The sequence below is a fragment of the Equus quagga genome, chromosome 1 (genome assembly GCF_021613505.1).
Source record: "Equus quagga isolate Etosha38 chromosome 1, UCLA_HA_Equagga_1.0, whole genome shotgun sequence".
In the NCBI taxonomy this organism is placed as follows: domain Eukaryota; kingdom Metazoa; phylum Chordata; class Mammalia; order Perissodactyla; family Equidae; genus Equus; species Equus quagga.
In genome coordinates, this window is record NC_060267.1 from 69,433,340 (window position 1) to 69,447,997 (window position 14,658).

Genomic DNA, 14,658 nt, shown 5'->3' on the forward strand with positions numbered 1-14,658 from the left:
TCTTTCAAGTCCAAATTTACTCTTCCTTCCAACAGACCTTCTGCAACCAATTTGTGTACCCCTATTATTTTCTTGTAGTGTCCTGTTCCTTTCCATCATGGCTCTTCATCACAAATCAGGCTGCAGTGTTTATTTTTCTTGTTTATTTGTTCAATGCCTGTTTCCCCCATCAAACTGTAAGCATCATATTCAATAATGTATATACCAGAACTTAATACTGCATAGTACATGTGTGCAGTTAATTAATCTGTGTAATGGAATACCATTTCATCATAAAAATAGTTTTCAAAGGATATGACTGGCATAGAAAGTTGCACATGATATAATTTTAAATGAAAAAAAAATCATGCTATATAGTAAAATAAACCCACTTTTCTTTAAAAAATGTGAATATATACTACATAGATGTTTACATATATATTACACATATATGTATGTGTTAAAAAAATCTGCCAGGTGTTACAGTGGTTGTCTGGGTTGGGAAATTGTGAGTGTAGTTTGTTTTCTTAATTTTGCTTATCTTTTAAAATACTAATTGCATATTATCTTCATAAGAAGAATATGTTATTTTTTTTTCTCTCCCCAAAGCCCCAGTACATAGTTGCATATTCTAGTTGTAGGTCCTTCTAGTTCTTCTGTGTGAGCCACTGCCACAGCATGGCTACTGACAGAGTGGTGTGGTTCCACACCCGGGAACTGAACCTGGGCCGCCAAAGCAGAGCATGCCAAACTTTGATCTCTAGGCCATCAGGGCTGGTTCTATATTTTTGTAACTAAATACACTAATATCCATCTGTAGACAAACTGTCACAGTAAACTGACATTTTTCTTGGAAGCAGTCTAGATGTCCAGCATTAAGTGACGTTGAGCCTGGGAGGGGCACATCCATTCAATAAAATGTTAGGCAGCCATTAAAAATCTGTGTGAAGGATGTCACGGCGTGGAAAATGCCAATTATATAATATTAACTTAGAAATGAAGAGAAAATGGGATTCAATAGTAAAAATAATTTTTAAATCATGTTATTGCTTTGCAGTAATAGAATTACGGTGATTTTTTGTTTGTTTCCTAAGTTCCTAGAACATCACTTTCTACATTTAAAATTTTTATTTTTCAGTAAGTGTGTGCTTGAACAATTTATATGTACTCTCTCCTTGTTAGACATTAGGGGTTTTTTGGTAAGAATATTTGTGTAATTTAGCCTTTCTATGTAAATTACTTCAAAATAAAATCTCTCATTTCCTAGGATGTGTAATGCATCACTAATTCCACAAGGGGGCAGTATTATAGAGATTAAGCAGCATTGGCGAATTTGCTGGGGTCAGTTCATTGCATTATTCCTAACCTTAGTTTTCCTTATGTTTGATCTTTGATTTACATTGACATTTACATTCATTTTAAGTTCCAAGAATATAATATATTTTATGGTTCTTATTATAAAATTGTAAGTTAAATAATTCCACTGACTGGGAGAATGAGAAGGTGTCTGCTCACACATTTTCATCCCCACTACTTCTTTGTTCCCTACATCTTTTTCATTTTTAAAAATAATAGTCAAATGATATCAGTTGCTATTTCTGGAAAGCCTTTGATGAGTGAGTCATCGTGCTGGGTCTTTATACACATTACCTCATTCACTCTTGCAGAGTAGATGTTGTTCTTCCCATTTTACAGATGAGAAAACAGAGGCTAAGAGAAGACTGGTAATTTGCCCAAAGTCACGCAGTTACTATTTGCCAAGAGCCTGAATTCAAGCCCAATCTCCGGAAAGAAATAGTTAAATGAATAAATCGACAAATAAGCAAATAAACAAGTAAATAAATAAAATGACTGTATATAAATGAATAGATGGATTGAAGAAATCATTTTGCTCGTTATGGATAATAAAAAAAATACCAGTTACAACAATAAAGTTAAAAAATCAACCCAAAATATACAAGTTTGAAAAAATAGCCATTTTCTCATAACTCAAAGATAATAACTACTAGTCTTCTGGCACATTTCCTTTGTGTGTGTGTGTCTAGCTGTCTGTTTATCTATCACATATCTGCCTAATTCAGGTCATATTAAAAATAAAAGGTTATAGTAAATAAGATATATATTAAGTAATTTCTATCTTCCATTTTTCCTTAACATAATATATGAAAATTTCCCTCCTGTTATTCAAAATCTCTTGAAAGCAAGACTAATAGATTTATAATATTCTTTCATTTGAATGTATTGTATTTTATTCTGTTTTCCTGTAATTGAATTCAGCAATTTCCTCTGAAAACTAGGAGATTATTAATAATGCTAAAATGATCCGCTTCGTATAGAAATCTTTATCTCTGCCGATCGTTAAGAGTACATTCCTGGAACTTGAATGACTTATTAGATAAAAAGAAATGAACTTTTAAAAGGCTCTTGTTAAGTTATCATTTTTAACCTGATGATTAAGGTAACAAATTTTCATTTTAATATATGTAGCAGATATTTCCAGAAAAGAGAGAAAAACTATGCCACATCCCTCTTACCAGAATAACTGCTTTTATGATTTTTGTGTATTTCCTGCTAGATTAATGTATTTGTATATCTCTACTTATAATATTTATCCACATGTATATACCCATTTTCACAGAGTTGATCCTAAAATATATAAACTTTCGTATCCTGTCCCTGTCATTTAACATTGTATAACATTTTGCAGAGAGAGACATAAATGAGCATGTTTCATATCATTAAATATTCTTCAAAAACATCTTTAATAGTGAATATAAATTATATTAATATTAATATATTAGTTATATTGTTTTATTATTAAGCTTTTAGATTATTTATAATCTTTTTATTGTAGAGATATAGTTGTCACATGCTGATTATTTCCTTAAGATAGACTTCTGGAAATATTACTAAATGCAAAGAATGTTATGGTACTTCTTTGTGAATGTTGATACATGTGCCAGATTGCTCTCCAGAAAGGTCCTACCAGGTTAGGTTTGTATTTAAATCTGTGACTGCCACCATTTCACCACCCGTGACAGGTGCTCAGGACATCATTTTCATCGAATGGCCTTTGATAACCCTCAAGGCAAAAGATGACAGCCCTTATTGTTTTCATTTGCATTTCTTATTAGCAAATTGAATATTTCGCATTAATTTATCAGTCTTTTCTGTTTCCTCTTCTGTAAACTGTCTGTTTTTTCATATCCTTTGCCAATTTTGCTATTGCGATGTCACTGCTTTTCTTACTGTTTGTTAAAAGATTTTTGTATATTAGGGCTATTAGCACTTCTTCAGTCACATTTATGGCAAATATTTTTCCTTATTTATAATTTGTCTTTTAATTTTGTTAGTGATATTTTATCTATAAATGATTTAAATTTTTATAGTACACAAATTGATCATTTATTTTGTGTTATCTTCCCTTTTTTTATTCAAAAGTCCACCCTTACCCCCGCCCCTGAATTGGTAAAATACTTTATATTTTCTTCAATTTTAAATTTTCTTTAATTAAGGTATAATTTATGTTCTATTTGTGATGGAGTTTTTTCTTTCATTTTTTGTATTTATTAACAGCTGAAAATAATTTTGTTATATAATATGGAGGAAGGTGCACATTGAATATTTAACAAATTTCCACCAAATCATTTATTAGTATTTTATCCCTTCCCACATTGATTTGTGAAGGTGTTTTATCACATGTGGTAGACTCCTAATATTCCAAGCAGTCTAGTGTGAAGAGTTTGGACTTGTTGATCAACCCCATCTAGGTTCAGATTCTGGCTCTGCTGTTTTTTTGCTTGTGGGCAAGTTAATTACGCCCCTCGAATCCTCAGTTTCCCCATCTGTAAAAGAGGGGATCGTAGGGAGGGTTCCATTCTATGTCCATGCAGAGCGTTTAGCATGGGGTGTGTGACCTGGGAAACGTTCAAAAAAGAACATGTTAGTTGCTATGACTATGACCATGATGTTGATAAAGTTTCCCATACTTTAATAAGTCCTGATGTTCTTGAATGAGTAGAAAGCTTTAATAAGTTACTAGGGATTTCATTGAAAAATAAAACACAGCTGTATTCACATCTCCACAGTGGGCATTAGCTTGGCTCACTCACGGCCAAATGACACACTTCCGCATCCACGGGGCATACAATTCATGTCATACCTTAGAAGGAAGATCTGGAAGGATAGAAAACCAGATTATCTCAAGGGTTAGAGGGATTTGAGGATAGGGTGTTTCTGAATTACTTTAATTTTTTAATAGCAATTACGTGTACTGAGGAAAAAACAGTAAAGACATTTCCACTGGAAAAAAATGCATGCCTCAACAAAGTTAGAGCTGAATCATCATTCAAGATTTAGAGCTCTTTGCAAACAGTAAAAACATCAGCACTTAAATCTGCAAATGCAGATTTAAATGCAGTGATGCCTTTTAGGGACCTTTTCCAGGTGTATCTCTTGTTTCTTCGCTCTCCATGGTTTCTTGTGCCAGTGTAATTTATTGTAGTCTTAGATGGCATGTTCATAGCTGTAAGGGCAATTCCCTACACCAATCTTCATTTTGAAATTTTGCTTAGCAACTCTTGCCCATTTTTCTTCCAGATGAAATTTAGATTCACTTTAGGCCTTTCCATTTGCCTGTAGTCTCCACTTGGGTTTCTAATGAGCATGTCACACTTAACATTCCCAAACCAAACTCCCTTCTCAGTAAGTGGTAACATCGCACTTCCATTTGCCAGGAAGGAAAACCATGCAATGATCCTTGACTACTCTTTTTCTCTCATACCCCATGTCCAGTCCATCAGCAAATCCTGTAAACTCTATTTTTCCATAGAGGTCCATAAGCTAGTCACTTCTCACTACCTCCACTACTGCCACCCTTTATTTCTTGCCTAAAAAATTTCAGTTGGTTCCCAAATCGTCTTCCTGCTTTCAGCCTTGTCCCCCTACCTATTATTCTCACACAGGAGTCGGAGTGATCCTTTTCAAATCTAAGTCAGATCTCCTCACTCCTCTGCTCAAAACTCTCCAATGTCTTGCCAGCTCACTCAGAATAAAATTCAAAATCCCCACATGATTCATCCCAACCCATCCGCCCATTACTGCTCTCCAATCATTTCCTACCATTCTCCCTCCATTCACTCTGCTCCAGCCCCAAGACTGCTGGCCCCTGGCTGTTCTGTGTAGAATCAGGCATATCTCAGGGCCTTTGTACTTGCTTCCACGCGTCTCATGCCCTCACTTGTTTCAGGTCTCGGTACCAATGTGACCTTATCAGTGAGGCTTTCCTTGAGCTACTCAGGTAAAATGGTAACTCCACCACTGTATTCCCTGTCTCGCTTAATATCCTTTATTTTTCTTTGTAGCACCTATTATCATTTGACATATAAAATCACTTAACTGGTTACTGTCTGTCAAAAAGGTCTCTGCAGTTTTAGTTGAAAACTATTTGTCATATAAATTAACTTGGAAAAAAAAATTTTCTAAATATTCTTCCCATGAAGAACTTTGGTATTATCTCAGTTTTGTTTAAATCTTCTTTTGTGTCTCTTAGTAGTGTGTGTAAGTGCCTTAATTATAGTTCTTATCATTTAGGGCTAAATCACTTCTTTATTTTTTTAAAGATTGGCACTTGAGCTAACAGCTGTTGCCAATCTTCTCCTTTTTTTTCTCCCCAAAGCTCCCCAGTACATAGCTGTATATTCTAGTTGTAGGTCCTTCTAGTTGTGGCATGTGGGACACCGTCTCAGCATGGCTTGATGAGCAGTGCCGTGTCCGCGCCCAGGATCCGAACTGGGGAAACCCTGGGCCGCCGAAGCAGAGCATGCAAACTTAACCACTCAGCCGTGGGGCCGGCCCCTAAATCATTTCTTACTAAAGTTTTTCATAGTTATTCTTTCCCTTTTTTATTAAGATATAATTCACATATCATAAAATTCATGGTTTTTAGTGTACAATTCATGGTTTTTAGCATATTCACAAAGCTGTGCAACCATGATTACTATCTAACTCCAGAACATTTTCATCATCCAAAAAAGAAACCCTGTGCCTTTTAGCAGCTGGTGCCTATTCTTCTCACCCAGGACCTGGCAACCACTAGTTACTTTATTTCTCTATGAATTTGCCTATTCTGGATATTTCATGGTAATGGAATTGTCCAATATGTAGACTCTTTTGTCTGGCTTCTTTCGCTTAGCATAATGTTTTCAAGGTTCGACCAAGTTGGAACATATACCGGTACGTCACTCCTTTTTATGGCTGAATAATATTCCATTGTATGATATACCCCATATTGTTTATCCATTCATCAGTTGCTAGGTATTTAGGTTGTTTGCACCTTTTAGCTGTTAGGAATAATGCTGCTATGAACATCTGTGTACAAGCTGTTTTGTGGATACACTTTCAATTATCTTGAGTATATATCTGGGAGTGGAATTGCTAGGTCATACTGTAACTATGGTTAACTTTTTTAGGAACTGTCAAACTGTTTTACACAGCAGCTGCACCATTTTAATTCCCAATGGCTATGTATGAGGGCTCCAATTTCTCCACATCTCGCCAGTATATATTTTCCACCTTTTTGATTATAACCATCCTAGTGGGTGTGAAGTGTTGTCTCATTGTGGTTTTGTTTTGCATTTTCCTAATGTCTCATGATTTTAAGCATCTTTCTATATATTTATTGGCCATTTGTATATCTTCTTAAGAGAAATATCTATTCAGGTCCTTTGCCTATTTTTTTAATTGGGTTGTTTGTTTTTTGTTGTTGAGTGTAAGAGTTCTTTATATATTCTGGATATTCGACCCTTATCAGATATGTGATTTGCATATATCTTCTCCCACTCCATGGGTTGTCTTTTCACTTTCTCATAGTGTCTTTTGAAGCATAAAAGTGTGTAATTTTGATGAAGCATAATTATCTATCTTTTCTTTGGTTGCTTGTTCTTTTGTTGTCATATCTCAGAAACCATTGCCTAATCCAAGGTCGTAAAGACTTAGCCCTGTTTTCTTCTGAGAGTTTTATCATTTTAGCTCATTTAGGTCTTTGACCCATTTTTAGTTAATTTCTTATATTCTGTGAGGTAGGTGTTCAACTTTCTTCTTTTGCATGTGGATATCCAATTGTTCCATCACCCTTTGTTGAAGACTATTCTTTCCCCATTAAACAGTCTTGACATTCTTGTCAAGGTCAAAACCAATTGACTATGGATGTATGGGTTTATTTCTGGATGTGCAATTCTATTCCATTGGTCTATATGTCTTAGTTGAGCTAAGTGAAATGAGTACATTTTGTTCTCTAACAAGTACCTGGAGTATAGTTGAGCACTGGCCCGTGCTTCTTACCTGTCACCTGGCAGGGACAGGAAATAGACATCCTTCTCTGAGACATGAGGATCATAAGAAGGGCATGTACCTGAAAAGAGGGTGGAACTCTGATCAGTTCCAAGGGTCTCCTTAGAGACAAATTTGACACATAAAGCCCAAATTCCAGCCCATATTGCTTGGCTAAAAGAATTTGCAGCCTACTAAATTTTAGGCAGATATGACTCCAGACACCCATCTCAGCACCCTCAAATTTATCTGATAAGTATTTAGTGAGCCCCTACTCTGCACTGTGCACAATAAATTTATTTAACTTTGATTTGAGGACTTTTATTTCTAGCATACATCCAACATAAACTATTTGCAAATTTACCAAAAACAGAAAGTTGACTATATGAAATTATCATTTTTTATAGGTTAAAAACAGTTGAATGGGGCTGTAGTTTTGAGCAGTTGATTTCTAGCCCTGCTCTTTGTCAATAATTAACTAGTAGGCCAACTACCTGTTCGGGCCACTCCTTGTTAAAGGTAATAAAACCTTATTATTTGTGTATAATAGAATGCTTGTCTTTCTGGTCCACTTTGTTGAAGGTGGGTGGGGGGACACATCTGCAGGATTGCATAAAACTTATCCAAAATGCTATCAGATTATTAACAAGCAATATGTAAAGAAGGGGGGCAGAGACAATGATTTGCTGGGCCTAGAAGCTGTATCCTTCTGTCTTTGAGGGACCAAAGCCTTGTTGTAGTATGATCTGTGTGAACAACCAACGACTGATCTCTCTCTTCCTCTCTACTGGTACCAAAGATCCTAGAATAGCACAGTATAGTTTATGTCTGGTAATGTTCAATCTTGATGACAGCTGGAACAAGCATCATAACCGTAAACTTTGGAACAAAGATGGCTTTCTGCCCAGCACAAGTTCTATTACAATGCATTACAGCGAACTCAGAAAGATGGCCCAGACTTTTCAATGAAATTATTCCTTTTTAAGTTGATTAAAATTGAGCCTTCCATTTGACATTATAAAGATTAAGAACTTCATCAAAAGACAAAAAGGTAAGGCACAGACTGGAAAAATGATATTTGTAAAACACATTTGATAAAGGACTCCTATCCAAAATTTATGAGGCCTTCTGCAAATCAGGAAGAAAAAGACAGACAATGCAAGTGGGTAAAAGACTTGAACAGACACTTCATAAAAGAGCATAGTCAAATGCTTGGTGAGCATGTAAAATGATGCTTGACTTCCTTTAGTTATCAGGGACATACAAATTAAAATCATGAGATACTACTACCCACCCACCAGAATGGCTAAAATTAAAGGTGTTGGCTAGGTTGTGGGGCAACTGGAACTCTCATATACTACTCATGGGAAAATAAGTCAGTGCGAACACACTGGAAACTTGTTGGCTATACTATTAAGGCTAAAAATAAATCTATGTCCTAAGATCCAGCAAGTCCACTCCCGGGTATGTACCAAATGGAAATGCATGCCTGTGTGCACCCAAACACATGTTCAATAATGTTCATGGAAGGATTATTCATAAGAGCCAAAGACTGGAAACAACTCAAGTGTCCACAACAGTCAAATGGATTAATAAATTATGGTATATTCATATGATGGCATACCACACAGAAATGAAAAAGAATGAATTGCAGCTAACTTCAAACAACATGAATAAATCTCACAGATAGAATGTTGAGCTAAAAAACTAGACACAAAAGAGTACACACAGTGTGATTCCGTTTAAATCAAGTATAAGAACAGGGAAAACTGATCTATCATAAAAGAGAACAGAATAATGGTTACTTTGAAGTGCTTTGATTGTGAGGGCAAATGAGGAGTCTTTTTAGGTGCTGGAAATATCCTAAATGTCAGTGCGGATGGTGTTACACGGATACATACATGTATAAAAATTCATTAGCCACGTATGCTTAAGATTTGTATACTTTATTGTGTTTACATTAAAATTAAAATTTTAAAAGGTACATTAAAAAATAAAGTTTTCCAGACTTTATCCTCTATTTTGTAAAGTCAGGCAAATGCCCCTTCTATCCCCAGCAGGCAGCTAGAGGGGTGTTCTTGAAGAGCGTATAACAGGACTTGGGGGGCCTCAGAAGCAGAGGAACCATACTAAAATCAGGGCCATTAAGCGGAAGGCTGCATTCTGATGGCGGAGGGCCTGAGGCCCTTCTTCCCGCTCTTAGCTCCCCAAATTCTAGCAACCAGGCTTTCACCCACCAACCAGGAGACTGCAAGATTATTCTCTGGGGAATCTGACTAGCCCAAGGGAAAACACCTAATGGTGCTCGCGCCAGGAGTTCACCAACTGAGTGGCCCAGCCAGATCATCTTAGAGTGAAGCACCTCAGTGACAAAATCTACTCACAAATAAAAAACTTCCAATTAGTTTTTAGTGCTCCATTCTTAAATAAGAATTACCAGACTCTTGAGGAAAGTCTCTACATGATAGATGGAGACCGAAAGAAAGAGAAAACAAGAAAACGACTTGGAGGAAACAGACTGTAAGATAGAATAAAACTTTTTAAAAAATTGCTAAATTCAGATAGATAATAGAAAAGAGTATATTGATGAAAATAGCTTGTATTTAAAAGAGGAAGAATCAGAGAGAAAAAAGCTCTTGAAAATTAAGAATTAAAATTAAAAATTAAAAACAGAACAAAAATGTAAAACTTAATAGAAGGTTTGGAAGATGATTTAGAGCCAATCTGTCAGAGGGTAGGGCAAAAAGACCAAGATGCAAAAGATAAGATTAGAGATACGTTCCAGGTGATTCAACATCCAAAAAATAGGGACTCTAGAGAGGTTGGGATGGGAGGGAGGAACAAAAGGAGGTAGGGAGGGAGAGAAAAAGAGAGGGTGGAGGGGAGAAATGTTATACACAGAAAAAGGATCAAGAATCAGAGTGACAAGGGCTTTCTCCACAGAGCCCTGGGAGCTAAAAGAAAATAGAAGGACACCTTCAAAATTCTGAGGGAAAATGATTTCCATTGTAGAATTCTCTACCTATACAAACTGTGAAATAAATGTGAGGGTGGAATATAGACATTTCAGCCATGCAAGGGATTTACGTGGAATGATACCAATCACACCAAGATCATAATCAGAGAAAATTGATCCCTCTAAATGTTTTCTATGTAAAAAAAAGAGATAATCATGATCAACTGTTTTTATTTCAAGGAAGTAGAGTGAGAAAAAATTAAGTCAAAAGACAGCAGGATGAAATAAAAGTAGTAATTGTAATAACAAATGAGAGTAAAAAGTTGAAACCATTTAAATTCACCTCTTATTCCACAAATGTGTACTGAGTGTCTACTTTTTGTGAGCACTGTTTTAAATGCCGAGGATACAGTGGTGAACAAAACAGATAAAAGTCTTCCCTCTCAGAGCACATTAGGCAAATGTTTGAATAATAATTATATAATTACTTAATGATATATTGTGTAACCATTAAAAATTTCCATGAATAACAGAAACGTGGGAAATGTGTATTATATAAAGTGAGGTGAAAAAAACACGAACTGTGGACAATGACAAAAGGGAAGTCATCAACCTGAAAATAGGTATGCTAGGATGGTCAAATTATGAATGAAGTTTTCTTTTTTCAAAATTCCCTTTAATTTTATGTTGGGTTCTCTAACAGACAAAGGAAACATCAAAAATTAAAAGAAATAAAATTGATAAAAATCCTATGTTGCATATTTAAAATTCTTTCCAAATATTTCACTTGGAAAGAGTTGCTGTCACTTTTCAAATATTTTTATTGTCTGACATCTTGATAACCATTAACCCTTTGCAGGATGCTGATTTAAATTCAGGAGCCATCAAAGAAATTCTCCTAAGAAGGGGTATTCTTTCTCTTCCTTAAGAAAGAGAATGGGAAATTATCCACTCCTGATGGGAAAAACATGGCCTCTTGGTTAGATGCTGGTGTGAACTTTTTCTTTCTACTCCAGCTTTGCAGGAAAAGATGAAGGCAGATCCAGCGTCAAATTGGAGTCTAGAAAGTGCGATTAAACCTTGCCTGTTAATTAGCTCCATGAGCTAATGAGCTCTGTGAGCAGAGTGAATTGACGCTATAATTGAACCAGAGAAGTCTCTGGCAGCTTACGGGCAGTTGATACCATAGTTTTCCGTAAAGGGACACTCTAGCATTCCTGGCCAGTGAGGGAATAATACCAGCCGTGCGGTTGCCGAGGTCCTTTCCACAGGTGGTAGTGAAAGCTCATTTTAGCACCAAGTGTTTGTGTCAAACACGAGATTTCAGGAATCTCTGTGTGAGTTACTGTGTAGAGAATTCCTTTATACTGTAAAAGAATTAAAGGTTTCTTGGCCCAGCTAATTAGATGTGGCCTTGGACATCAAATCTGAGAAGGGTCGTCTGGGCTCCCAAGGGATCTGACACAAAGAAAATTCAGGAAGCCTTGAAATGAGTGTTCTAATGGTCTTTGGATGAGTCAGATGCTGTAGTTTTTCATGTTCAAGGGTAGTAGGAAAGATATTGCATCACAGTGTCATATAAAATCTTGTTCAATCAGACTATACACTTTATTTACATTTGGCTTTTTAAATAATATTTTAAAATTTAAAAATAGGAGGAAAGCTAAATGTAATGTGATCTCCTGGATGGGATCCTAGAATAGAAAAGGACACTAGGGAAAATTAATGAAATTTGAATAAAGTATGGAGTTTCGTTAATAACTATATACCACTGTGGGTTCATTAGTTGTGACAAATGTGCCATAGAGATGTAAGATGTTAACCATAGGGGAAACTAGGTGTGGAGCATATGGGCACTCTGTGTATTATCTTTGCAACTTTTCTGTAAACCTAAACCTATTCTAAAATTAAAAAGATTATTTAAATAAAAAAAATAGGAGGAGAGAACTTTTATCTCAATCTCAGACAAATCACAGCTTTGGGACAAGCCTGGTGTTCGGGCCACATGCATAACCAAGCATGAGCCACTATCGGATGTCAGTCTAATCATAGCTTCCGTTATTTTCAGTGATGGGGGAAAAAGTCCTGAAAGTTGAAACTGCAAGTCAAAATATGTAAAATCATAAAACATGGAGCTGATAAGACGGCAAAGTTTAGAGAAGTTGTGGAAAATAGGAAGCCATTGTAATTTCTTGAATGAGGAACTGATGTCGTAAGAGCAACGATGTAGGGATTTATTTTATGAGCAGTTTGCAAGGTGGATTGAAGTTGGGGAGAAATCTGAGGCGGGGGATCAGCAAAGAGGCCATAGTTGGCAAATGAAACAAAAATCTTGAGACTATAACCCTAAAACGAAACTTGCAAGGATTTCAGGCACGGTTATTCTTACTGCCACATAGAACCTGTTGTAGTCGCCTGCGGACAAGCAGTGCTTCTTGTGGAGACGAGTGTATCAGGTGGTCTCAGCCTGCCTTCATTAGATCTTTGACTCATAGAACTGCTTTTGGTCCCCTTGTTCCAAGTCCAAGCTCTCCTGGCATCTGGTCAGGACTGTATCTTGTCACCTCTGCTTGTCCTGCAGTGGCCCCGTGCTTGTTTGATAGTCAAGCTTGAGTCAACACTTCCTTTTTATTTTTAACCCACGTATTTGGAAATGATTTCAAACTTACAGAAAAGCTGCAAGAATAAAAATAGTACGTGGAACACCATAGACTCTTGTTACGTTTATTGTTAAGCATTTCTCTCTCTCTCTCTCTATATATATATATATACACACATAAATGAATGTATATACACCTAATATTTTTCAACGATTTAAGAATAATTTGCATACAGCCTGGTCCCTTAGTCTTAACTACTTCATTGTGTATTTCGTAAGAATAAGGATATCCTTTTCCAAACCACAGTATAGTTGTCAACTTCAGTACATTTACTTGGTCTCCGGTTCTTGAATTGAACTCAACTATGGGAACACCCATTAGGCTAGTCTCACCTATCCCACTGCTAAGTGAGTCACGGGAGTGAAAAATCCAAAGTTTCATGTGAATTTCAGGATTGGGTCTCTGACAGTACCATACAATCAGATTCTCTAAATTAGTTTTGAATTTGATTCATTATGTGTTTGTTTGACTCAGTCGTTCAGCTATTCTAAAACGTCTTTGTCAAAGAATAATACTGACGTTGATAATGACAAATGCTAATCTAGTACTCCTTACTATGTGTCAGGAGTTGTTCTAAGCACTTTATATTTATTAATGCATTTAATCCTCTCAACAACCTTAAAGGAACATACCATGATTATCTTCATTATATACATGGGAAAATGTAGACACAGAAGTTACTTGCCCACAAATATACAGCTGACAAGGGGGTAAAATCAGGATTTGAACCCAGGTTCTCAGATATCTTTTTTTTTTTGATGAGGAAGATTGACCCTGAGCTAACATCTGTTACCAATCTTCCTCTTGTGCTCGAGGAGATTGTCCCTGAGCTAACATCTGTGCCAATCTTCCTCTATTTTGTGTGTGGCATGCTGCCCCACAACATGGCTTGATGAGCGATGTGTAGGTTTGCGCCCAGGATCCAAACCTGTGAGCACCGGGTTGCCGAAGTGGAGCACACGAACTTAACCACTATGCCACCAGACCGGCCCCAGATATCTTTCTTATTTGTTAATCTAAGTGTGCGTGTATTTGGCCTCTTACATTTCAGTGTCTTCCCTAAAGATGATGCCACACTATTTCTTGTTATCGATTGCTTCTCATGTGTCGTGTTCCCCTAGGAGAGAAGCATTCATTTTCTCGATGTGTTTATTTTTCAGCTGAAGAAAAGGTGACTGGTCCCATGAGCCCGGAAGAATGAATTCAGAGGAGGCTGTTTACACGAGGTTCTCCCACTCACCAGCTGTTGAGAGTCTGAGGCCGGAGAGCAGGATCTTATTACTTCAATGGAAGCGTGCGACCACGTTCCCAAGCCAACAGCAGCCAAGTGGATTTGCTACAGTGGGGCTGTCTAATAAATGATTAATCAGAAGCATTGGAGACAAATGTGTCTTGCAGCAGTGTCTTCAAATTTAGTGTTGCTTTCTTATCTAGCCTTGCGTGTGTTTAAGTGATCCCTGCTGCTTCTCGCTCTGGCGCCAGTGCTAGCTTGAAGGCTGGATCTGCCATGGAATTCTCTCCATTCAGGCTGGGTCTGTTCTATTTGACTGCTATTTATAGAGCCATTGTGGGTTAATAACTATTTATTGAGTGCCTGTTCCATGCCAATTATTAGGCTGGGTGCTTTACAAACATTTAATCCTCACAAAAACCCTGTAAGAATGCACCTAGCATCTCTATTTTGCCAACAAGCAAAACGGGGGTGGGGGGTGGGGTGGCTAGGAGAGGTTGTGT

The 14,658-nt window shown here is 36.7% G+C and overlaps 1 protein-coding gene across 1 annotated transcript in view; it reads left to right on the forward strand.

Moving 5' to 3' along the window:
• Positions 1–14,310, forward strand: part of SLC44A1 (solute carrier family 44 member 1) — a 178,813-nt gene extending 164,503 nt beyond the window's left edge. The window contains exon 17 of the mRNA XM_046675582.1: positions 14,085–14,310. Within this exon, the coding sequence (XP_046531538.1) occupies positions 14,085–14,099 (15 nt within the window). The 3' untranslated portion in view covers positions 14,100–14,310. The remainder of the gene's footprint in view (positions 1–14,084) is intronic.
• The last annotated feature ends 348 nt before the right edge of the window (positions 14,311–14,658 follow it).